Raw genomic sequence first — 25,418 nt, 5'->3', positions numbered from 1 at the left:
CACAAAAGGCATCCCCGCTTTCAACCCAGTTTTAGCTCTAATCATCTGTCTCCAGCCATGGGATGAAGATAGGCTTGGTGTTTATTTTTAATTTTTTTCCTTTTAACTTGTTTTTAATTTTTTAGATTTAACTGTATGTTTTGATATTGTTATAAACTGCTGTGATATATTTTAATGATACAGCGTTGTTTAAATTTTTTTAGAAATAAAAAACAAATAAAAGGATTTTAAGAGCGGCCAAAGCAGGTTCTTCATCATCGAAGGAATCTGGTTCCATAACTTGTACAACAAACAGCCACTAACCAGTCAATGCTCCACTCTTTGCACATCAAGTGTGCTTGCTCGCCTTTTTGTCACTGTTTTAAAGAAACACATGTAGGCTTTCTCATTTATACACACTTTGCCCAATTAAATAAACAAACTCCCTTTTAAAAGAAGTTTTTTAATTACTTGAGGAACTGGAGCACAAACTCATAGTCACAATATATATTTCACTACTTGAACCATGCTTTTCTGAGGTAGATGGGGCCACGTTTTAAAGGTGCAGGGTTGTTCTTGAGGGTGGTCAGTTCATGCAGTAGAATGTGCTTCTGGTCCCCAGTCCACCGTCTGGAGAAAAGAAGGCAAGAGCTGTCAAAAATATAGATTCCATAGGTGATGTCATCAGGTGTGAGGCAGGTGAAGATGCTACTGCCAATGCACCATCAGAAGCCTTAAAGTGTGCTCCTGAGGTTGCCCTGGCAAGGGAAAGCAGACTTGTCTCTTCTGCCCATCAGCTGATGGGCTGTTGAGCCAAAATCTGGATCTGATGTGCAAGGGAGAGCCCCATGGGGAACTGGCTCACACACCTGATGCCTGAGCTGAGTGTGGTGCTTTGAAGTTCTGAATGCAGAACTTTGAAGCACCCAGTTACTTGGTGCGCGGCCCTACCCACCTGTCAAATTTGGCCTGCAAGGCTAGCTCCTGATAAGAATCTGGCCCGCAGAGCCAAAAAGGTTCCCCACCCCTGATGTAAAAGTTATTCATCCCCAGTACTAAACCATGAGCGTAGAGCGTGAGGCACCTGGACAAACGTGTGCCATTGACTGGGGAGACTCCAGGCCACATGTGCCGTGTGAATGCCAATCTCACCTCCTGCTCTGCATCACCCACAGCCTTCCCTGAGTAGTTGTTTCACTTGTCCTTTGCAGATGTCTTGCACACCCGGGGCCCTCTTGATGGAAGCCTTTATGCCCGGATCAAGAAGAAAGGTGACCTGAGTAGCTTCTCCTCCTCCACCACCAATGGCAGCCCCAGCGGACCAGAGTCCCCTCCGCAGCAAGGTGGGCGCTTCCTGTCCATCAGCAGCGACTCGGGACACTCCTCCCTGCTGACCGAGAAGGCGGACGAGAGCACGCCACCGTCTAGGCCACAGCCCACAGCTGCCGAGAAGGAGGAGCTGGACCGGCTCTTGGGGGGCTTTGGTGTCCAGCCTCGGCAGCCAAGTGAAGGGAGCTGCCCCCGTGCCGTTTCCCCTTCTCCTACCAAAGAGAGAGAAACGGCCATTTTGGAAGATGAGCTCTCAGACATTGGTCAGCCAGGAATCCACTTTTCCTACCAAGCTCAGCGCTCTGGCCTGGCCCGCCATTGTTCCTGCCGCCTTGGGTACCGTTCCCACAGCCCTGAGAGGCCTCACAACGTGGCCTACTACAGACCAGATGGCACTCTGGAGCGGCGGCAGCCCCTCTATAATGGCGGGCCCTCTCACGGGCATCCCGAGGGGTACGAAGAGAAACGACGGGTGTTCCGCTCCCTGTCCGAGGGCATACAGCCCCACGCCTACCCCTTCGGCCATGAGCCACTGCCACCTCACAGCCCCAGCCGGCGGGAGCACGAGGAGCTGCTCATCTTAGAGGACCCACCCACTTTCTTATGCCCCTGCCAAGATTGCCAAGAGATGGCGCGTGAAGAGGCAAGGTTGCCCACGGCTGCTTTCTACAGCCTGCGCCTGGACCGTGACCCTGATCTGTGGGGGGTGGAAAACGCAAGGCTGCCACTGCTTCATCACCCGCTCCACCGGGAAGGGCAGCCTGTGCCACTTCTAATGCCCGCTACCTATGGGCACCACCATGTGCCCCATGGGCAACACCAAGCCTTTAACTTTGAGCCCAAGATGGTGGCAGGGCACATCGGTCACGCTTACCCAGCCCACCAGAGGTCCAAAGTGATGGAGGAGAATGCCGAGGCATTTCCTTACCCCCGCTATGGCCCCCCTTACCCTCCAGGGCCATCCTACGCCTACGGCCGGGGCCCAGCCAAGGCCTGCCTTGTCTCTGGCTACTCTGGATCTCCCCACTCCATTTCGCCAACCAGCCCCCTGTATCCACCAACCAGGAAGCAGGGCTATGAGCCCCCAGAGAGCAGCGACGAATTCCTCCCGCCAGCACCTGTGGAAAGGCAGCGTGGTGAGTGTGACTCTCATGGAGGGGCTCCATTTCCAAGCCAGCGCAGGAGGCATCCTGGGCATTCATAGCCAAGGGTTCTCCCCCCCCCCCCCCCCGCCAAGGATTTCAGGTTCAGCAGTTATGGGTGCTGTATCACGTGGCTAGAGAGGAACCAGCGGTGTGGTTCTTTCTGCTAGGAAAAGGGCAAGGGCGAACGTCCAGAAACCCTAGTGCAGGGACAGGAAACCTGTGGCCCTCCAGATGTTGCTGGACTTCACCTCACCATGTTTACCTTGTCTGTGAATGAAATATGCAGAGTAGCAGGACAGTAACTCACCTGCTTCTGTATATCAGTTTATCTGCACACCAGTCACCAGACAGTTTCTTTTGAAAGACTGTGTGTGTGTGTGTAATCACTAATTTGAGGGGAGGGCAACAGACAACACTTTTGTGCATTAGTCTGAAAATACGCCTGCCTATTTGTACAGACAGCACAGATGATGTCATTGCGCAAACTGCTATGTACAAAAGCTCACTGTGAAAAAATGTCCCCTGTGCATTTCAGAAACCTGCTTGTATATACAGCTTTATTGCCAAACAGGTAGACCTGGTATCCAGACATGGTGCTTCTACATGCTGCTGAAACCCTCAGTTTTTTCCCTGGCCCCCTCCAGCCTTTAAGGCTATGTACACATGAACAGCTTAGAAGGCAACCAGGTGGTTCTTTTTCTAAATTTGGATTGAAGCTGGTGTGGGGGAAGGCACATCAAAACATATGTTTTATAAGGCAAGTCAGGATAGATACAAGATAGATATAAATGGCAGCTAATGTGCACATACCACTTCCCAATAATCATTTTAGACTTTCATCTGCATTGGCATTAGGAGAATAATTTTTTAAATGTTTACAGACTCTGGGGGGAGTATGTGTATGTGTGAAATAACAGAGAGATTGTGGACCCTTTGCTGCTGGCTTTCATTTTTGAGTTGAAAGGTGAGCCATAATCTCCCCAGTTCTCGGCAACTGGCTCTTTTCTCCCCTTCCCTGGATGCCCATGAGCCCAGCATTCTAACCATTACTCCGTACTACTAAACATATCTAAGGGGTTCCGTGCAAGAGCAGAGGCAGCTATCAAATGCTGGGCTTTTGTTGCCACAATGCCTATGCGGGAGAGATCCTATGAAAAGCCATCATTGTGCCCAAGGCACTGGAATCTGGGACCCGTTCCCTATGCATGTGCCGGCTTTGTGGTATTCCAACAGACCATCTGGATTTCCTCTCCTTTCCTTTCCACAGAGCTGCAAGACTGCAGGGATGGCATGATGGCCTGGCATGACGGCCCCATCTCCCTTCCGCAGCATCGTCAGGAGGTACGGGCTCACTGTGCAGACATCTCTGGCTCTCCCACTTCCTTCCACACCAGCAGTCCAGTATTCAGCAGTGACAGGTGGGTGCACCACAGAGAAGCCGGCACACATTTCCTACCTGTGGCTCTTTCTAAAGTAATCTTTCTGTCCTATTTCAAAGTCAAAGCCAGCTGTCAATCATCATCCTGTAGAGCGACCTGTAGAGCCAGTGTTTGAACTGTCTTCCAGAAAATGTGTCAGATTTTTTGAAGCATATCAGGGGTTCCTTGGTGAAAAGGTCAGGAATGTTCCCTAAAAGACAGTCTAGTATTCCCTTGCAACTGGCAGCCACTGTGGCAGCGCTGTCTCTGTGTGCGCCAGGGCATGTTGTCAGGCGGCTCAAGCAGAGCATCTGGGCTGTCAACCTGGCTCTGAGAAACAAGGTGCTCAAGCTGAGTCTGGTGACTGGTGTGCAGATAAACTGGTCAATGGGTATTAATGTTTCTGGTTAACTCTTATTATTGCAAGCAAGTCAGCAACAACTTGCCAACTCCTGATAAGTTCAGAACTGCCTCTAGGCAATGGGGCAGAAGAACTGTGCAATCACTGAGGTGGTTGCTCAGCTGAGCCAGTAAAGCAATACTGTAGGCCAGTCAATCTTGTGTGCATTATGTGAAAGGCTGTAATCCGCCCCCCCCCCCCCATAAGCCACCTTGACGATCCTCACTGGGCAGAAAGGCAGTACCAAACTCGAATAAGGGCTTCTCCACACTCCTCTTTGCCACTTGTTTTCTTCTGTTTGCCCTGTGATTTCTAGGCATGGGTAAGAGAAGTTTTCCTTTCATCCTTCCGCTTTCCCTGGACCCCCTGCAGTTTACTACTGAATCAAAACAAACATCAATCTGCAGAAAATCTGACTGACGTTTGTTCTGACTCAGTGGAAAACATGGGGTTTTTCCGGGGAAAGTGGCAGACAAAAGGAGACCCCTGCCAAGAGATCAGGACAAGCGGAAGCATGGGTGAGCCCTAATAGTAAACTGTGGCCCTTGGATACACTTGGGTCCCTCCCACCCAACTACCAGTTTGAGCGGCTGTGGCTTTTCCCCTGCTTGCCAGCATGGACATCTTTTTCTGGGCATGCTAGATGCTATTGTCAAGATTTATTAATGATATGCTTTCTCTCTCACAGCCCTGGCACCTTCAGGCACAGCAACAAGGCCACCAGCCCCCCTGAAAACGTGCTGCGGCTGAGCCCCGAAGAGCTGGCTTCTCCTGGCTGGAAAAGAGGCCCAGAGAAGATGGCTTCTTCTAGCAGCCCCACACAGATGCTCACCCCAATGCAGGCCTTCACACACCTCCCCACCTTCCGCCCACAGGCTAATGGGACTTCTCTGAGACCAGGCCTCCAAGCACCACAGCTGTGCCCCCGCACCCACTGTTCTTCCAGCCCTCCACACCTCACCCCCTCACCCACAGCCAAACATGGCGTCCCGGCAGAGGACCAGCCACACCAGAACGGTTCAGAGAGCTCTAGCCTCCAGGCCACGACAGTCTCCTGCGAATCATCTGCTGAGGGAGCTTCACGGCCTCAGCTAAGCCCCGTCATGGAGAGGCCGGCCCTGAGGAGCAGCTTACGGGTCCCTTGCTACAGCCAGCCGCCTCCCGGCTGCAGAACTGTGTCCAGCGCTCCAGCCTCACCTCAGATCCCAGCAGCCTACAATGGGCAGCTGCACTGTGAGAGAAATGAGGCCGAGGGGAGCCCCCTTCTCCGGTGCCCCAACAGCAGCCCCTCTCTCGGGCCCTACCCAATCAGTGTCCAGCCGCCAGCCCCTGGCTATGGTATCGCGGACATGCAAGGCTCTCCAACCCCAGCCTTCCCCATTGCGACAGCCTACTACACGGGCGCAGAGAGCAGCCTCTCCGAACGGGAACCGCTCTGCGAGCCACAGCAGCCCCCGCTGCCTGAAAAGCATCACATACCGGCAGCCAGGAACTGGGAGAGGAGCTCACCGCCTGGCCGTAGCCCTGGCTCCGCTCACCATGTCACATTTGCACCTGGCGTACCTGATGGCAACACACCTGGCCCAGCTAACAGCTCCTTTCTTAGAACAGGTATTTGGTGTGGCTCCATTGTCTCATTTTTAATCCCTTGCTATGGCTTCCTAAATACCCACCCTTTGCTCTGCAGCTCCCTTGAGTATCTCAGTAACTAATTTGGATGTAGGACACTGAGGTGGTCCTCATTCCCTGGACTGTACCAGTTCAGGATGCAGGTGGGGACCATGTGTTTTGAATGCTCCCACCTGTGAAAAAATACCATGTGCATCAGGTTGAAGGCTATCCGTCAAGCCCTGCTCGTGTGTTACTCACCTGCAGGGGGTTAAGTGTGAAGTTGGCTTCTAGGCTCACTCCTGGCATCATCTTTTAACAGCCATGCGTTGTGTAAAAAAAGCCCAGTGTGTGAGCTGCTGCTTGTGTGTAGGGGCTTCACACGGTCAGAATCAGGTGTCCCAATCACGTAGAGTAGCAGCTTTCACGTGGGGTTTTCTTTCCACACAACTGCATGCAACACATGGTTGTTGAGAGAGACTAGTTCAACATCAGGAGTCAGGCTAAATTCCACATTGGTGCCTGACATGTGAGTAACACGTAAATAGGGCTTATGAATCCTTCTCCCTGACAAGCCAACTTTCTGTGTAGAAGAGCATTTAGCCAGGCAGTCCCCACCAGCATTCTGAAATGGTTTCTGTTGTGAGGAACACTTGGTTTTTCTAACTCAGCAGTAGAGGCCTTGATCTCAAATGGTGTTAGCTGTAAGGAGAAGCAGGCTTCCTTTGAACCAAAGTTCCCTGAGGCTTAGCCCTGAAACCCAGGTCCAGACTGAATAAAATATGGCACTCCAGCAACCTCAAGAATCTAAGTGGCTGGGATTTGTTAGGTTTTAGTATTCTGTTCTGTTGATGTTGGTTTTAAATGTTATAAACTACTGTGTGAACAGAATCATAGAATCTTGGAGTTGGAAGGGACCCAGGGGTCATGTAGTCCACCCCCTGCAATGCAGGAATCTCAGCTGAAGCATCCATGACAGATGGCCATCCAACCTCTGCTTAAAAACCTCCAAGGAAGGAGAGTCCACCACCTCTCGTGGGAGACTGTTCCACTGCTGAACAGCTCTTACTGTCAGAAAGTTTTTCCTAATGTTTAGTCAGAATCTCCTTCCTTGCAACTTGAAGCCATTTGAATCCTACCCTCCAAAGCAGGAGAAAACAAGCACCATCCCTCCTCCATGTGACAACCCTTAAGATATTTGAAGATGGCTCTCATATCTCCTCTCAGTCTCCTCTTTTCCAGGCTAAACATATCCAGCTCCTTCAAGTGCTCCTCACAAGCTACAGACCCCATTGATTTGGGAATAATGAGGACCTGAAGCTGTCTAATGCTGAATCAGATCATTGGCTCATCTAGCCCCATATTTTCGGCTCTGACACACAACAGCTGTCTGGAATTCTTCCCTGTCCCCTGAGATCCTTTCAAATAGAGATTGGACTTGGGACTTGGGCCTGTGTTCTACCTATGACCCTTCCCTGTTGTAATATTGTCCTACTTTATAGGATTGTGGTCAGAGTCACTTGGGGCAGGTATGGGAAACCTGTGGCCCTCCAGGGGCTGGTGGACCCCAATTCCTATCAACCTCAGCCAGCATTACAGACGATGGTCAGGGATGATGGGAAATGTAGTCAGCCAGTATCTGGAGGGCCAAAGGTTCCCCATCCCTGACTTAAGAATAATGTAAGTTAAGCATGTCAAACACTCTTAATGGGCTGCAAAAAATGTTTTATGTTAGTATTAATGTTGCACGTTTTAAAAGCCATTCCTAACACTGTTGCTTGTCTGCCTTTTGTAAGGAGAGCCACACTATCTTCCATTTTCTTTTCTTCCAGATTCACAGCAAGAGAACCAGGTTAGCGTCAAATTTGTCCAAGACACATCAAAGTTCTGGTACAAGCCTCACTTGTCCCGGGATCAAGGTACGCCATTCCCAAGCACTTTTGCCTAGTTTGGATAGGATTTAACAAAAACAGTATTTGACACATTCTCTAGAGCAGGCTCTCCCGACCTTGTTTTTAAAAAGCATCAAACAGCGCTTAATTCAAGAACTGCTCTAGATCTGTCTTGCCATTCAGTTAATCACAGTGAAATATGTGTCTGCTTGAGTTGTGACTCTTGATGTTAACTTCATGTTCCCACTGGGTGATCATATTTAAAATGTCTCTGCACTGTAATAGCATATGTAATCAGGGCCATAGCTAGGGGGGGTGAGGTGGGCCCCTGCCAGGGGCGCAGGCGGCGGCGGGGGTGACGACCTAAAATCAGCTGCCAAGATCCTCCGCCAGGCACCCTGTCCGGCCAGCGCTCCCTGCCCGCAGCCCAGACAGGGCGGGGAAGAGGGCGTGCTGGGTGGCGCCTACTCTTGGCTGCCCCCCTCACCCCTTGGCCCTCCTGGCATCTGGGTTGGCTGGGCAGCCTGGCGGGGAGCCTGTGTGCGCCCCAAGCGCTCCATCCTGTTTGGCTGTGAGGCGCCAGCTCTGCCTCTCCTGGACTTTGCTCAGGGTTGGGGCTGGGAAGGTCCACCAGCCTCGTCCCCTGGTGCTGCCCGGCCAACCTCACTGCCCGCACCCCTGCCTCTCCAGGCACCAGGGGAAAGTCGCCAGCTTCAAAGCCTGCCTACTCCAGAGTCACTTCTTTTGTCTCTCTCTCTCCTTTCCCTCCCTCGAGGGTGCCAGCTTGAATAAAATATATGGGGGGGACAGGTAAGCACCGCCCCGTATAATCGAGATGGAGCACATGCACACTATTTCAATGGCAATGCCCATTAACTGGGGGACGGACGGCATCTTCATAATATTTGGGGGGGGGGTGAAAGAACCTTGGCCCCAAAGAGTTGGCTCCCATGCCCTTCTCCCTGTTAAAGTGGGGTGCTCCCCACTTTATGCGACTTCACTTATGCACGCAGTGGCCTGGAACGTAACCCGCGCATAAGTGGGGAGACACCGATGTACCATCACATAGGTCAGCCTTCCCCCATCTTGGTGTCCTCTCTCTGTTTTGGCCTCCTTCAGTCAGAATTCATTACAAGGTGAATTGCATGAGGAATTGAGTGGGTGGAGGGGGGGTGGAGGAGAGGCGGAAAGAAGAGCTAATTTGTCCGTGGCTAAGGGGTGCTATCTGGATGGTTCTGCCAGGGGTGCAAGATCACCTATCTACGGCTCTGTATGTAATGTATGTACAGTGGTACCTCGGGTCAAGTACTTAATTCGTTCCGGAGGTCCGTTCTTAACCTGAAGCACCACTTTAGCTAATGGGGCCTCCTGCTGCTGCCGCGCCGCCGGAGCACAATTTCTGTTCTCATCCTGAAGCAAAGTTCTTAACCCGAGGTACTATTTCTGGGTTAGCGGAGTCTGTAACCTGAAGTGTCTGTAACCCGAGGTACCACTGTAATAGCAAACACTTGACTTTTTTTGTATTTGTCTGTGTTTTGGGGAAATGGTCACTGCTGCTTCCTGTCTGCTGGAGAGGAGGCAGCCATCATAACCTGAGTAGCAGGTGCCTTTAAAGAAGTGGGTGTCCATTTTACACAAGGAAGTACCAGGGACCCCCGTTGGTACTGGGCCTCATTCTGAAGAATAATGTAGTGTGATGGCAGAACTGCAGGCTTCTGCATACACAAGATTTGATGCACTTACATTTTTGCTCCTGAGCAGCCATTGCCCTTCTGAAGGACAAGGAGCCTGGGACCTTCCTCATTCGGGACAGTAATTCCTTCCAGGGGGCCTACGGCCTGGCTCTGAAAGTGGCAACACCTCCACCCAACAGCATCAACCACTCCACCAAAGGTAAAAGCAACAAACCAACACTTCCTGACTTGCAGCAGTAGCTACAGCCCCATGCGAGAGAGTGCCTGTCTCCCAAGCAGTCGCTGCAGTGTTAGAAGGAAAACTCTGATCCTAAACCTACACTGCCTCACGGGACACCTTCGGGAGAAGAAAAGGCTACAGAGTAAACCTCTACTCAAATATGGAGTTCCTAAGATGGTTGGTTGGTGCCTTGTAAGCCTCCTTCCGACAACTCCTACAGCCCAGCTGGTGCCAAACATCTTGCTCTGCTTTCCTTTAAACCACATCTGTGAGGCCAAGAGGGCGGGGTCTTGTCATTTGGGCAAACCTTTCCAGCCTCCCAATGCAAAGAGTGATGGGCAATTTGCCCATTCTTGTCCATTGTCCTCTCATCTGCCACTGACAGACAGGCATGCTACACCCAAGGAGTAAAGCCTCCTCTCAGTATCGCACAGTATGAACCCAGCTGCTTCTGACATTCCCGTGCCTCTTACCCGTGTCCTGGCCATGTCCAGCCGAGAAGGGAAATGCAGAGGGGAAACTGAGAAGGCTGCTAATAGATTTCCTTCCCTCCTCTGCCCATCCCTCCTCTTCAAACCACCCAATTCCTTCCTTAGCCTTTTATCCCGTCAAGAGTGTTCTGAATTGCTGGCTCTTAACCCACAATGTTTTATGTGATCTTTGTCCTCGTATTATGTGTTCCTGCTCCCCTTCATCAATAAGTTTAGTTTTTATTGTATCTGTGCTTTCTTAACTTTATGAACCCCCAGAGGATGTGGTTAATTGGAAGATATGTAAATAAGTAAGTTTCCATCCCTGGCAAATTCTCTCTTTGCTTGAGAGAAGTTGGAAGAAAAAGTATATAGGAGAGACCCTAGCAGCCATAACTGATGAGTACTCTGCTCTTCCTGACAGCATGCTGCATAAGGAGAGGGTAATAATAATAATAATTTATTATTTGTACCCCGCCCATCTGGCTGGGTTTCCCCAGCCACTCTGGGCGGTTTCCAACAAAGATTAAAAATACATTAGAATGTCACACATAAAAAACTTCCCTGAACAGGGCTGCCTTCAGATGTCTTCTGAATGTCAGGTAGTTGTTTTTCTCTCTGACATCTGGTGGGAGGGCGTTCCACAGGGCGGGCGCCACTACCGAGAAGGCCCTCTGCCTGGTTCCCTGTAGCTTTGCTTCTCGCAGTGAGGGAACCGCCAGAAGGCCCTCAGTGCTGGACCTCAGCGTCCGGGCAGAACGACGTGGGTGGAGAAGCTCCTTCAGGTATACTGGGCCGAGGCCGTTTAGGAGTAGGGATGGACAGTTCATCCTATTTCTGCACGGTGTCAGTTTTGCCTGTGTTTATTCATAAAAGTCCATTCCATCCCACTTTCAGACTAATCTGCGAGTTTCATACAAAAATTTGTATGTAAGTTCACATTTCATATCCTTGTACACATTTCTAAATATATTCTGAATGTTAGAAATATGCACTTTTGAAACATATTTTAATACATTCATTGAACTGAGAACTGCATTGCAAAATTCAAAGAAGGGCAAAACCTAAAGGATAATTACATTCTGCTTCATATATTTGCTGAGGAGGTGCAAAGTAGTTAAGGTCACTTAAAAATACAAACCAACCAAGATTCTTCTCCGTCCTTCCCTAGGCGATCCTGCTGAGCAGCTGGTGCGTCACTTCCTGATTGAGACAGGACCCAAGGGGGTGAAGATCAAAGGCTGCAACAACGAGCCCCATTTTGGTGAGTGACTGGGATAAAGAAAAAGAGGTGGCCATACACCTGGCACATTCTCATTTATATTTTGCAGTGTAAAAAGTTACACACATACCTAAGCAGATAAGTATTAAAGCCAGCAGCTTGGAGTCTTGAAGGGCAAAGCTATCACTGGCTGCCAGCAGGATGTCTGTGTTTGCCTGTGTTCTGCCACAACAGTTGAAGGCAGTAAGACTTCTGAAGGAAGGAGCAGGGGGGCAGAGTGCTTGCGTCTGGCTTGAGGGTGTCCTACCAGCACCTGGCTGGCTACTGTCAGAACAGGATGCTGGATTAGATGGGCCATTGGCCTGATCCAGCGGGGCTCTTTGTAATGTTATTATGTACCTTGTGGGGCAAGTGGGCGCTACCTCCAGGAGGCTCCTGATATCCTCATCTAGAAAAAATATGTTATGCTTTTGCCAGGGAGGTTAAGCAGGACTCCAGGCTTGAGGGAGGAAGAGGGTGCTTGCTATGTGCGGGGGGGGGGGGGGGAGAGATACTGTCAGGTGGCTGTGCAGGAGAGGCAGTGCTGTGCCCCATGGCTGTTCCTCTTCTCCTTGCAGGCAGCTTGCCAGCCCTGGTGTCCCAGCACTCCATCACCCCCATCTCCTTGCCTTGCCGTCTCCGTATCCCAAGCAAAGGTAAGAAGTGCTCAGGAAGCTTTCGGGAGTCAAGAGATCTGGGTGCAGTGGGGGACATAGTTTGGCTATAAATCTTGAAACAATCAAATATAATGCTTGTATGGCAGCTTCCCCACATTCAAGCAGAAAGGGGCATGGGTGTGTGTATTCCAGGCAAGTCGTCATCTCTGCTGCTTGGATTTTATCCAACTAATCTCTATTCAGAGTAGAGCCATCAAAATTAATGTACAAAACTAGCAGGTCCATTGATTTCAGTGTGTCTACTGTTAGCAGGATGCGGCCAAGTTTTCCAGCTACTGTTTCCCATGCTGGTATAAGCAATGTGATGGCTTAGAGATAGAGCTATGGCTCAATAAGTCTTCAGGTCAGATCCTGACTCTCATGAATTTACCAGGTGGCTCTTGCCACTCAGCCCCACACCCTTCATGTACCTTACAGTTGTAAGGATTACAGGATAATAACTGCAAAGTGCTTTCCACCCTTGGAAGTACTTCATTAAATGCTAAGGTTTATGGCAGCTTCGTATTTACCACACCTGCAACCCACCTTTCTCTTAAGAAGCCCACGGCAGAAATTTAACTTTACAGCCACCCTGTAGATTGGGACGAGGGACGCTAATCTTTACAGCTGAACGAAGTTTTGAACTTTGTTTCACCACATGCAAGCCCCACATGCTGTAACCACTGTGTGCATGTTAGACAGTGTTGTCTCTCTCTTTGCCTCCCCCTTTCCAGATCTTGTGGAGGAGAGCGCAGAGCTGGCTGTTCCCACCAACATGAGCACAGCTGCTGATCTGCTGAAACAGGGAGCAGGTCAGTACCAAAGCAGAGAGGGAGGGCGGAGTGGGTTAATTTTTTTTTGACCAGCAGCAGTTTAGAGAATTCCACTTCTGATATTCACGGGTGAAGGGATGCATAACCACACAGAGTGCTAAAGCCCCATTATTATGACTTGCTTGCATGAGATCACCCAATGTGGGGCTCGAACCCACAGCCATGAGATTAAGAGTCCCATACTCCAGTGACTGTGCTATCCCAATAAAGAAAGGTGGTATACAAATTAAAACTGAAAAATAGAAGTAACAAAACCTTGTTTTTTGTTCTTCATGGAAGTTGAAATGCGCAAGAAGCTGAATATTGCACTAGATGTCAGTGTCACTCAAGTAGGAAGCTATATTAGGCCATTTTTGTCACAAATAGGTAAGGAGGTCTGTAGGCATTCAGCAGCAGATACTGCTGTGGAGTCCTGGTCAGTTTGAAAAGCTGCAAAGCAGCAAGGAGAGGATGAAATTCACAGGGGAGAAGAAGTGATTGAGGGAAGGGTTGATTAACCCTTTCCCTGTTTCCCACTTCCCACGGCAGCCTCTTCCCAACCAAGGCTCGCTAACATCCAATTCAGACTTTGGTTTCAGCAGCGGAAAATCAAACAAGGATGAAATGAAAGGGATTCTCTTAAGTGTTTGGAAGCCTGAGCAGATGGGGAACTGGGTGGGGTCCGAGCTGTGTGGTTATGGAAGGTGCAAAGTTTGGACAATCCATCTCTTTCTCTCTCCCCCACCTCCCCTCTTCCAAATTATAGCCTGCAGTGTGCTGTACCTGAGCTCTGTGGAAACAGAGTCCCTGACAGGCCCACAGGCTGTGGCCAAGGCAGCCACCAGCACCCTGAGCACCACTCCTCGTGCTTCTGCCTGCGTCGTGCACTTCAAGGTGTCAGCCCAGGGCATCACGCTCACAGACAACCAGAGAAAGTGAGTCACCCTGCCTCTGCTCCAGGGGCACCAGGATACCTGTGGGCCAAGCCCCTCCTCTCCTCCTAGTATGCTGTTGTCTTCCCTGCCCATCTTGCTCTTCCCGTGTATTTCCTTCTTCCTGTTGTCATGAGAGAGACCCACAGTGGGCTTTGCACCCCTCCTCCCTTCTTGATTCAGGAAAATTTCCTTCTACCCGCAGGCTCTTTTTCCGGCGCCATTATCCTGTCAGCAGCGTCACTTTCTGCAGCACAGATCCTCAGGACCGCAGGTAACCAGCAGCTTAGCCTGGCTTTGCCACAGGCTTTTGCTTGGCTTGTGCCTTACTCAGAGAAGGCCAGTCTGCTGTCAGTGTTCTCTCTAGAGCCTTTACAGCTGTAGCTTTGAGGTTGTGGAGGAGCTCCTATAGAGGCTCGTCTGTGTGATCTTTCCTGGGCCTCTGGGGGAAATGTTAGCAAGCTGTAAGTTGAGTTCTAAGAAGAGGCTGTTGTGTAGAGACTATGGCTGGATCTAGACACATAAAAAAAAAGTTTCAGGAAAATGCACTGTAAACCTCATAATGGGAAAGCACATTGCTGAAAGACGGAACTCCACAGCGCCATCTGGTGTCACAGTGTTATAGCACATTTAACATTATTTTTCTTTACTGATGTCGCTGAGTCCTATATTTGCGGTTCCTACTTTGGTGGGCTCACCACGAGCCGGATCAGGCCCACCAGGCCTTTTTGGGCCAACCATACCCACCTTCCCTAGGCCTGTTGTCATTGTGTTGATCGTGGTTTCTAAAGCCCTGGGGTCCAGGTATCCGAAGCAGCACCTTCTCCAAGGCCAGCCGATGTGATTCCTAACATTGGTGGAGTGGGGTTGTCTCTGCTTATGGTCCCCACTAGGATTCATGGTTCAAGATTGGATAGCCCCCCGATTCTAGAATCGTGACCCCCTGGAGTTAGGCTTGCCTTCATTGTTATTTGCATTCAGGTGTCTGTTGAAGATGTCTTTCTTTACCCAGACCTTGACAGATCAAGCTTTTATTGTCTAATGCCTAACGTCAGCAAGTGATACTATGTTTTAATAATGTTGTTATTTCATAGAGATTTGGGGATTTGTAATGTGTTTTATCTACTTAAGTATTTTGTTGTTTTATCTTTTATTGTACATCACTCTGGGCTTCTTTTGGAGGAAGGGGAATTCATAAACCTAATAACTAAAAACAAATAAAGACCTCACAGGCAGTTTCTTAGACTTCTGCCCTTTTAAGCTGAGTTTAAATAAATTGTGAGGGGGCTCCTTGGCATTTTTGGAGTGTGTTGGTATTAAACAAACAGCTGCATTAAAGCATGTTGTGTTATTATTCATTTTATTCCTTTAAATTGATGTGGGTGGGAAGATGGCATTACTTAAACTGACATAAAGAGCTGCTCTAGTCGATCAGCTTCCCAAGGGCCTTTCCCTTTCAAGCAAAGCATGCCGTGTGTTTGCTCTGAGTGGCCACCTCTTAGGGGGTTGTTGAAGGCTTGTCTCAGAGGATGATGGTAAATACACTTTTCTGAAATGATATTATTCTGTCTGTCTCTCTTTAATTGCAGGTGGGCGAACCCAGATGGCACCACATCCAAGTAAGCATTGGGGAGGCCAAAGGTCTTGTGGCTCACTTTTCAAAGGTCTTGTCAGCCATTGTTTTAACAACAAGAGAATTTGGGCAGGAATAGAGCCCCTCTCTGTGTCCCAGAGACTGCCATTATTATTATTATTATTATTATTATTATTATTATTATTTTGCTATTATTACTGTTACTACTGCTATTATTATTATTATTATTATTTACAGTGTTTTACAGAGTACAAAAAAATGTGTGGGTGTTTTTTCCTCCAAAACTCTTTGGTTTTATTCTGGTCCTGAGAGCTGAGCCCTGACTTTCCATTTTTGATGCTGCATCCAGGTTGGGGAGGAGAGAGAATCAAATAAAATGGGCACCAGGACCATCTCTCACGCATGAACACACATATTCAGCAGTGCTTTTCTCTTCCAGGATCTTTGGCTTTGTGGCCAAGAAGCAAGGCAGCCCATGTGAGAACGTCTGCCACCTCTTTGCTGAGTTAGACCCTGAGCAACCGGCATCGGCCATTGTCAACTTCATCACAAAGGTTATGCTGGGGACTCACCGGAGATGAAGGGACACTGCTGCAGATCTCTCTGCAGGCATCTTCTTCCTCCTCCTCCCCACCTTGACCACTGATTTGTGCTGCTTGTGTAATGCGGGGAGAAGCTGTTATTGGGCAGGTTGGCAGGCCCAGGTGGAGTCACTGCTAGGGGGTTTTCGACTCCCCTGCCTCTCCCCCACCTCCTGGCCAGCAAAAAGGGCTCTAGGGGGAGTGGATGTCAAGGCTGCACTCACTTCACTGGACCCCAGGAGTCTGCATTGCACTGTGTTTTCTTACTAGCAGACAAAGCACCAATGGATGACAACTTAGAAAAGGACTGTACAGCTTTAAATATTTGGCTGATTTTTTTCATAAGCTCAGACAAGGCTCTGCAGCACAACAGTAACTGAAGGCGTCTGGGAGCAATGAATATGTGGAACTGTCTGCATCCATTCAGAGGCAGCATGTTGTACCACCCTAGTAGACGAAGAGGTTAGAATTACTCTGGGCAGGCCAAGGGTAGCATAAGGGCCAGCTTGCAAACACCATGCTGGGAAATCTGGTTCTTGCTTCTCCGCTTCAAAGCAACAGAAGGCGGGTGGTTCTGTTTGCAGGGTCAAAGCCCCAGCAAAGTGAGAAAAGCACCTGGGAATGTTTGCCAGGGTTGGGGTTGGGGAGACTAGTAGGAAGGTGAAGGGTTAAGCTCTCCCGCTACTTGCTGTTTCCCCCACTCCTGCAAATCCCTTGCATATGGGCATGTGTGCCATTTTGCAGCACAGAACCAAGTCCCATGTCTGCTTCTGATCACTGCAGATCAGTCTGGCTATAAATATCCAGTAGACTTATCAAGTACTAACCTTGTCTTCCATTAGTGAGGAAAAGTGCTCAACATGGAAAGATAAGTGAGCCATTTTGGAAGTTTTAAGCTAGGTGGACAGCAGTCAGTTCTACTGTTAGCTTTCTGGATGTGTTGAAGTAGATCAGCAAGTATTTGTGACTCCCAAGTTGTGACAACCAGAAAATAACACCCCTCCCAGTGTTACATTACTGAAACAAAGGAGATGGGCAGGGGGCTGCCTGGAATGTTATTTGTGTGTGTCTGAAAGACTGTGAAAGTGGTTAGAGGGTGTCCGCGTTTTAGTAAAAAATGGAAGTAGATCTCACAAGCCTGAAGCCTGTCCGCCCTGTTTTAAACACTCAAGCTATGGCCTCAAAGCTGGTCTTGGGTGTTTTAGAATTCTAATTTAATTTTTTAATGCCCCTCCCTTCCTTTCATCCTTTGCTGTACCAATATATTTTATCAGTCTGGCAGTCTTTCTTACCATTGGCTCTGAAGCTTGGATGTGGGTTTCAATTAATTTCCCACTACTCTTTGCCATTTAGAATGAAGGCCTTGCTTTCTGGATAGGATTCTAAGGCAACAACCCTTCAACTTACTCCAGTCTACATCTTGAATAGAATTGAGCAGCACAAGAGGGGCAATTCACTCACACCTCTTGCATAGAGAGGTAAAGCTATCGGGTAGTATTACTGGACCCCCAACTCCTATCAGCCTCAGCCATCGCAGCCAAGGGGCAGGGATAATGAGAGCCGTAGTCCAGAGATATTTGGAGGCTCATGGGGTCCCTACCCCTGATGATGTAAACAGCATCCAAAAGGATAGAACCCAGACTGCAGTAGGGAAACACTAAGATTTGTAAATACTCGAAAATATTAACCATTTTAGGCCATCAATGGGAGAAAGATTTGTAATGCAAATCAACACTCTGACCAATGCCGGTTTTGCATTCACATTGCAGCAAGAGTCATGCATGAAAATGCACTGATTGTGTAAAGGAGGTGCATAGTCCAGAACGTCTCTGGTGAGCTACCTTTCTCCTAGTTCTATAATGGAGCAGCATTTATGGCATTAGGCAACTGTATGTGATAGAGGGGTCAAGTGGGAAGCAATGGAACCTGCTGTTTTGCCTGAGTAAGGATGCTTGGTCTTCAAATTACCAGGTTACCTTGTGGCAGGAGCCGAGAGTGGCGGCAGCAATGTGTGCTGAACGGACCAGAGCACAGTGAAGAGAATGGGACCAACTGCTCTCATATTCTGATTAAAATTAAAGACAGCAGTAACCTGGGGGTTAGCAGAGTGAAGAACCAGGTTTTCTGAATTCTGCTCCTAGCTCAGGAGTGCAGAGAGACTGAGTACGTGGATTTATGGCTGGATCATCTGGACCTGTCTCTGTGGGTGCTTCCGGCCAGAGGCTTGGTATTGCAAATAAGTAATGTGGGTATTACAAACAGCCAACAGGTGTGTTTTTTAGATCAGATTTTCTGCAAAAAGGAAAAAAAATGGATCAAAGGCAGGGTGGGGGGACTACCGCTTTATTGCAGTTGCTACAGAACCTGTGCATGTATGGGCAGCACCAATCCCATGTAAGAACCTGCCAGGAAGCACCTTTTGAGTTCAGTTTCCAGTTCTCTCCAGGGCACAGTTGTAAACAAAGTGCTGTTTTTCCCAGTGAAGCAATGAAGAGAAAATTGGAGTGGCCATTTATGGACCAATCAGTTGATATCTTTGAAGTTGTATCTGGTTGCTTTCAGATGACCTGTTTATTAAGTCGTCGTTTGCATGTTTGCAAACGTTGGCTGTTTTACTGAGCATTTCTTCTAATTTCTTTGTGGCGAGTTCACATGACACCGCAACAAAGAACTGTTATTCTACCCTTCCCTGTGTATTTTCTCATGACTTGCCTTACTATGAAAAGTATGGGGTGTTGTTTTGTTCTTGGCTTGTTGTGCAAGAGCACAAAAAGCCACTTTAATCAAGCAACCTTAATTTGCCAGTATGCAACTGAATCCCACCTGAAAGTATTGACAGTCTGCAAGTGCTGTATGTTTTTGAACACAAGATTCTCTGCCAGATTAAGGAGCACCTACTAACTGCATATGCAGATCTGCAAAGAGGAACGGGGGCTCTGTTCAGCCCAAGGTCTTGGGAACACCTTAAAAAGCTCTTGAATGGGTTACAGAGAGGTGTCTTATCACATGCATTCCTCAGAGCTGTAACATTGTGTGAGGATATTCCAAAGTGTGTTTCCTTTTCAGAGAAGCAGCAGCGTCTAGTGGATAGAGGCAGCGAGAGGGGATGCTATACAACAGCCTAGTCTTGCAATGTTAGCACAAGCCAACTTCTGAGGAGTAAGTGTATGTGAGCCTTTGAACACTCCTATATTCAAACCTCGCCTTTACTCTTCTTTCACTTACTGTCATTTTCATTTAAGATAACAGGAAGCCCTGCCAGGTGTGTTTCGTCCCCCTAATGAAAGGCATGTGTGGCTTCTTCCCTCCATAAGGAAATGTGCAGCCATTCCTCGCAAAGGGCCTTTGTGCCTCTTCCCTTGTCTGTGCCTTATCCTGGTTTCATTAGTGCACTATTTGAGAAGGGGCTGCTATACATGTAGCAGTTTTGCTGAACAGAAAACCCCACTTCTTGCACCTTTTTCCCAGCACTGGAATGCCATGACAGGAGAACATGCATCTGCTGAAATGCTGCTTTCAGTGTCTCTCCCAGAGGCTCAAAGCCCTGTGAGACAACTCATCCTTTTGACCACCAAGTAACTTTCAGACTGCTTTCCTGTGACGTGTGTCTTTATTAGCTAAAATAAGAGCAGCTGTTTACTTTGCATTATATCACGTTGTTTCATGAGAACCTAATGGAGCTGGAACTAAAACAGGGGTTGGGAAACTGGGGGAGGGAGACCCCAATATTGTTGGGCTACAGTTCCCATCATCCCTGGCCATGCTGGCTGGGGCTGATGGGAGCAGAAGTCACCTGGAGGGACACAGGTTCCCCACCCCTGAGCTACAAAGGTGGTCCTATTTCTTTCGCTGTATCACAGCCTTCCCCAACCTGGTGGACCCAACTCCCACCTGCCCAGGCAGCATTCTGGCTGGAACTGATGGGAGGTGCAGTTCAAAACAGCTGGAGAGCACCAGGTGAGCAAAAGATGCTGCAATGGACCATGAAGAACCTATTTCTGGGATGACTGAAACTTACTTACTTTGAATAAGTCTGTCACTATAGTTTATGATAGTATAAAAATATTAAATCATCACCTTCTCTGGCAAACTGCCTAATCTCTATTTTATAAAGGTTAAAAAAGGGGTTACAGAGGGTGTCTTATCACAAGCATTCCTCAGGGCTGTGTTCTTACACTTTGGAATATCCTCACACAATGTATCTCCTTTTCAGAGAAGAAGCAGGGGTTGTCAACCTGGTCCCTACTGCCCACCAGTGGGCGTTTCAGGATTCTAAGTGGGTGGGAGGGGGTTCTATGGCACAAGCTGAATCCTCCTTCCATCAAGAAAGATGCATTAGTGGGTGGTAGGTATAAAAAGGCTGACTACCCCTGGACTAGATGATCCTTGTGGTCCCTTCCAACTGTATGATTCTATGAGAAGGACTAGGATTATGGGTCACAGGGCAAGGAGAGTCTACCAGAAATACATAAAACCTGAGCTAGCAAAGGCCCTGCACTGGCCTTGTTTAAAAATAAGCAGACCACAGCCTGAATTGTTCTACCATTAATATGGCTAGAAAACTTTGAATGATTCTCCCCTCTAAAAATTGGGAATTGTATGATGTTGCATTAATAGCTTGGACAATTGCTGCCATTTTGATTTCTAGGCTGCTTCTTAGGTGCAATCCACTAAGCCCTGCTGTTGCTCATTGGTGGGTGCCATATGTAAACAAGTAGAAAAAGAGCAACAGCTGAGCTTGGTTCTGTGTGTGTGTGTGTGTGTGTGTGTGTGTGTGTGTGTGTTGTGCTTTTTTACGCAACAAAGCAAAGAAGCCACCAATATTATTAAAGACGGCACATCAGTAGAAGAGGAGAAAATGGGGCTCAGTTAGCCCCCAAATCTTGGGGGGAGGGGGGGTTGGTTTTAGTACAGAGATCTATTTTTGTCTACTAAAGAATTTATATATGGATGTTAGCCAGAGATGTCTTGATAATATATATCTATATATAAGGGGGGGGCTGCAGCACTAAGCCTGGTTATTTTTTATATCTGTATTTTTCTTCTCTGTGTATAAACGGCAACACACCTTCTGTTTACTTCTTAAAATTAACACCCAATGGGTGCTTGCTCTACTTTTGTTATTTGGCACCTGTGTCTGTCTTTCCATCATTGTCTTGTTTAGCTTCTCACTTTGGGAAGGGGGAAACAAAGGCTGCAGAAGGCAAGACCTGGAGATTCTCCAAGCAGGAGTCCTTTGTTGCAATCTGAATTTCTCCTTGTGCTTTTAGCACCAGAAAGAGGTTATGGCCACACACTGGATGTGCTCTAGCTACAGTTACAGGAACTAGTCACGTACAACAGCAGGTCGCCCTAGCTCCAGATGTTCCAATTCCACACACAGAAACAGATACAGCTTGCCACTTCAGTATCATCATGATGCACATTTGCCACTGTTGGGCGGGGAGAAGGCCACTTCCACATGCAGCGCACACTTAAAATCACAATATCGTAGACTTTGAAGGGCCCCAAGGGCCAGCTAGTGCAACCAGTGAGGGCACTGTGAAGATATAAGGTCCAAACAATGGAGAATGGGGCTAGGATGTAGTGAAGCATTATAAAAATGACACAGAAGCCTATTCCAGTGCTGGATAAATATGGACATTTCAACTTTATTGGATGTATAAAGATTCTTTCTACAGCGATGCAGCAGGAACCGGTGCCATGCAGAGCTGGAGAGGAGGAGGTTCTGTTCAGACCAGACAACCGTCAGCTTACACAGCCCAAGAGCAGGCTGCACAACAGGGTGCAGGGTGACAGTATTTTGGCTCTCTCCACGGATTGCAACAGCAAAGCCTGCTGATCTCTCTCTCACACACACTCACACACTGGCATCCCACTCAAGTATTAGGTTATTTTGGTGATAGGAAGCAGCCACCAGTGGCAGCAGCAGCATGGATTAAGGTTGAAGATGGAGGTGCTGTCACATTTCCAAAGAGTCTGGGGTGGTTGCTGGCACAACATCAACATTCAAGCAAGAACGAACCACAAAGGGATGCTTATGTTCCCAACCCACCTATTAAAAAACAGTACAATTGCAACAAAGCCAGGTAACTGGACCACAAGAGGGAGCCAGTGCAACTATTTGCAGGACCACCAGCTTCTGAGAAAACTAATAGCAGCAATAGGGCCAGAGGGGCTAGTGTAGTGGCCCGTCCTTCCCCTGCCTACCGCCCCCAAGGATCAAGGATCTCCTGCCATAGATTAGCCACACCTACACAAGTGACATCGTGACAGATTCTTACAGTTCTGAAGAGCCTTTGAATAACCTCAGAGCCAAAACAGGTAAGGTTACAAGACAGCAAGCACAACGCAGAGGACAAGAGACCTAGAGCGCAAAGGAAGACAAGGGCAGGCCTACACATCAAGGGCCAGCCCTCATTAACTTGGAGGAGGAAGAGAAAACGCTTTACAATCAAACTGCAGGGCACATTTCACGCCCCATGTCTCTGCTTGCTCCCACTCCCACTTACAAAATGGCAGTAGCAGCAGTACAGGTTTGCAGCAGCATTGCACCCAGGACAAGCACCACCCTTCCAGGGTCCAGCATCAATTTTTTGAGGGATCTCAATGGCTCAGGAAAGGGAGCTAGGAAGAAGGCAGGGTGCCCTCACAACACGCCTCCAGACTGGCACTAGGAAGAAGGCATGCTAGCACAATAGCAGGAAGGGAGTTCAGCATCGACGGAAGGCCACCTCCTTTAAACAAGTGATGTGACAGGAAGGTGCACACAACACACACGGAAATACAGTCAAAGAAAGATTTTCCCCATCTGTATAACATTCCCTCATGCAATCCTCAAAATATGTATGGGCTCCTCTCAAGCTGCGTTTCAACTGGAGGAGCAAGTGTACATTGAAAAGTGGCAAAGGGATTTGCAGGGAAACCAGAAAGGCAAGATGTTGTGGGGCTGGCCTGCAGCTGGGGAGGGGCAACAAATGCCTGGTGCAATGTGGTGCACAGGAGTGGTAAAGAGCCGCTGTGCTGTTCCATCGCAAAACGGGGCCCTTTGCATTCAGAGTGCAACGAGGCCAGGTCATATCCCAGCCTCCCTTTCAAAAGCTGAGAAGCGAGAGCCACACAGACTCGGAACATTGTGATTGGGAAGAGCGTGGGACACTGTCCCAGTAATTAATCCCAGACCTGCTTGGGAACAACAGCCTCAGGATTGATCCAGCATCCAGCAATGGTACAAGGAGCCCAAAAGTATCTGAAATCACATACAGATTTTTTTTTTTGGGGGGGGGGGGAGAGACCAAGATAGGTGGGCTCAGGTGGTGTTGGCTAGACAGATATCTATATGATCTATATGGCCCCACAGACAAAATGCTGCCCCTGGAGGCAGAGGCTGCAAGTCCAATTGAGAACAGCCTGAACAACAGGCCAGTCCAAGGAATGGCAGCAGGAAAGAGAGAGGCTCCCCACACCCCTTCACTCTCAGCCGCTGAGTGGGTGCAGATCGACCTTGACCTTCTCTCCACTGCTCAGCATCCCAATAGTGGGATAAAAGCCCCCAGATGGCACCACAGCATCTTTCTTGCCAATAATCTTCCCATTGCGCGTGAAGAACACCTGGGAGGGGAAAGGGGTGGGAAGAGAGAGAAAAGAAACACAAGACTTCAGATCAGATCAGTGCAGTTTAGCTCTGCAGTTGACTCTCCTTCTGCATAACCAGGCTCTGGATGAAATTTCCAAAAGGCAGACTGATTTGTTATGTGCTTAAGAACAATGCACAAAATTAGATCAGCCTCTACAAACTCAGTTGACTAAGAAAGTCAATATAAAAATCTGCTTTAAAAATAATAATAATTAAAGACTATAGGTGACAACCTAAGACAGTCAACTAAAGTCTCTTATCCAGCTCTATTCAAGCTTCCAGGCGGTCAGAGCAAAAGCAAAGTCCAGTGCCCCGCCCAAATCTACTAATAGCTATTTGTAATCCAGGGTTTCCCATAAGGCAAGGAACCAGTTCTTGGCAAGTAGAAGCCCAGCTTGTGCATAAAGGAATCTCTGAGACAAAATGCATGAACAGCTACCTTAACCTGATATGTATCTTCCTGGACTGCACCACTTCAGGCTGCAGGTGGGAAGATTAAGCATTTGAATGTTCAGGTTTAGAAAGGTCTCCTTCCACATACACAGCTAGAGGAAATGTGCTAATAACTCAAGCATTAGCTGATTTGCTAGATTTGTATGTGCTCAGAGTTCTGTTCCCCCTGTCCAAAAAAAATCAGGGAACATCCAGAAATTGACACCCCCTCCCCACCCTCAGTCTGAAGTAATACAATCTATAAAGAGATATTATCACATGGCATTGCTTATTACCTAATTCACTGTTCCCATCTTGCTCTAGACACTGACAAACCAACATTATCAGCAGTGCATGTCAGCAATGGGAACTCAAATATTGGCACAACGCTGGGATCTCAAGTTCTTTGTGACCCCAAATCTGGGAGTAAAGCCACCCTGGAGCATTGCTAATAGCAGCCACCAGGGGAACCTTAAACACAATGAGAAAACTAGCATAAACCAGACCAAGTGATGACGGACAAGATGATAATCATAGAGCAACGGGAGCATGACTTTTTCTCTTCCCTAGTATATACTGGGAACAGAACCACAGAAACTCCTGAGGGGCTGACAGCAAGCTAGCTGCTCTACAGAGGCCTGTAAACTATCCCTTGACAACACTGGTAGATGTATGAAACAGGTGCCAACATAAGTGGCTGAGCTCCTGCCTGGTAGGACCCTGTCTTCTGACTGTGGACTAAGATGACAATAACCATGTGATTAACTATGAAGTGCAGCCAACAATATTCCTCTCAACACCACGTTCGGGGGCAGGATCCCACATTTTGCACTGAACTGTCCAGGGAAAGGAAGCTACTAGATCCTCCAGAACTGTGTCAGGGAGCACAGAATTTAGCATCCTGGGAGACATTTCATTATACTATAAGGAATAAAATATTCTAGCCTCCATGGCTGCAAAGTTAGACCTTCTGGTACCTCAGAAACCTGAGGGGGGGGGGGAGCTAAAAGAAAAAGCTCCCAACTCTAAAATGAGATTCTGTGGCCTGAAGAAATTTGCTCAATGCAAGTAGTTTTTCTCTAGCTACACATTATGAGAAGCAAGTAATGAGAAGAAATGCCCAGATCATTGAAAAGTGTGCTTATTCTTTCCTCCCTGCTTTATATTTTAGAATTTCAAAAGTTATTGCCACATATTTATGTTTGCAGCCATTAAGGACTAGAAACCATTTTGAAAAAGAAAACAAATGGAAGCCAAGAGCTGCAGGTGTTAAATGTTAAAGTGAGATACCGATACTCACAGCCCTATTTGTGATCAAGTATCTTCCAAAACTCTTGTATTACCTGCTCAATAGTGGAA

The 25,418-nt window shown here is 48.2% G+C and overlaps 2 protein-coding genes across 17 annotated transcripts in view; one reads left to right on the top strand and one right to left on the bottom strand.

Moving 5' to 3' along the window:
- TNS2 (tensin 2) overlaps nt 1-21,105 on the top strand; it is a 134,590-nt gene extending 113,485 nt beyond the window's left edge. For all 6 annotated transcript variants that reach the window (XM_083428183.1, XM_083428182.1, XM_083428185.1 and 3 more), the window contains 12 exons: nt 1,191-2,444; nt 3,721-3,871; nt 4,960-5,882; nt 7,712-7,798; nt 9,533-9,664; nt 11,327-11,419; nt 11,995-12,072; nt 12,807-12,884; nt 13,651-13,819; nt 14,022-14,090; nt 15,406-15,435; nt 15,850-21,105. In XM_083428183.1, the coding sequence (XP_083284309.1) occupies nt 1,191-2,444; nt 3,721-3,871; nt 4,960-5,882; nt 7,712-7,798; nt 9,533-9,664; nt 11,327-11,419; nt 11,995-12,072; nt 12,807-12,884; nt 13,651-13,819; nt 14,022-14,090; nt 15,406-15,435; nt 15,850-15,991 (3,206 nt within the window). In that variant the 3' untranslated portion in view covers nt 15,992-21,105. The remainder of the gene's footprint in view (nt 1-1,190; nt 2,445-3,720; nt 3,872-4,959; nt 5,883-7,711; nt 7,799-9,532; nt 9,665-11,326; nt 11,420-11,994; nt 12,073-12,806; nt 12,885-13,650; nt 13,820-14,021; nt 14,091-15,405; nt 15,436-15,849) is intronic.
- Nucleotides 21,106-21,609: 504 nt separating this feature from the next.
- Nucleotides 21,610-25,418, bottom strand: part of SPRYD3 (SPRY domain containing 3) — a 44,120-nt gene continuing 40,311 nt past the window's right edge. For all 11 annotated transcript variants that reach the window (XM_083428283.1, XM_083428288.1, XM_083428292.1 and 8 more), the window contains exon 11: nt 21,610-23,602. In XM_083428283.1, coding sequence (XP_083284409.1) covers nt 23,468-23,602 — 135 coding nt within the window. In that variant the 3' untranslated portion in view covers nt 21,610-23,467. The remainder of the gene's footprint in view (nt 23,603-25,418) is intronic.

The sequence above is a fragment of the Podarcis tiliguerta genome, assembly GCF_965153285.1.
Source record: "Podarcis tiliguerta genome assembly, chromosome: 2".
In the NCBI taxonomy this organism is placed as follows: domain Eukaryota; kingdom Metazoa; phylum Chordata; class Lepidosauria; order Squamata; family Lacertidae; genus Podarcis; species Podarcis tiliguerta.
This window is presented reverse-complemented; position numbering and strand designations above follow the sequence as displayed.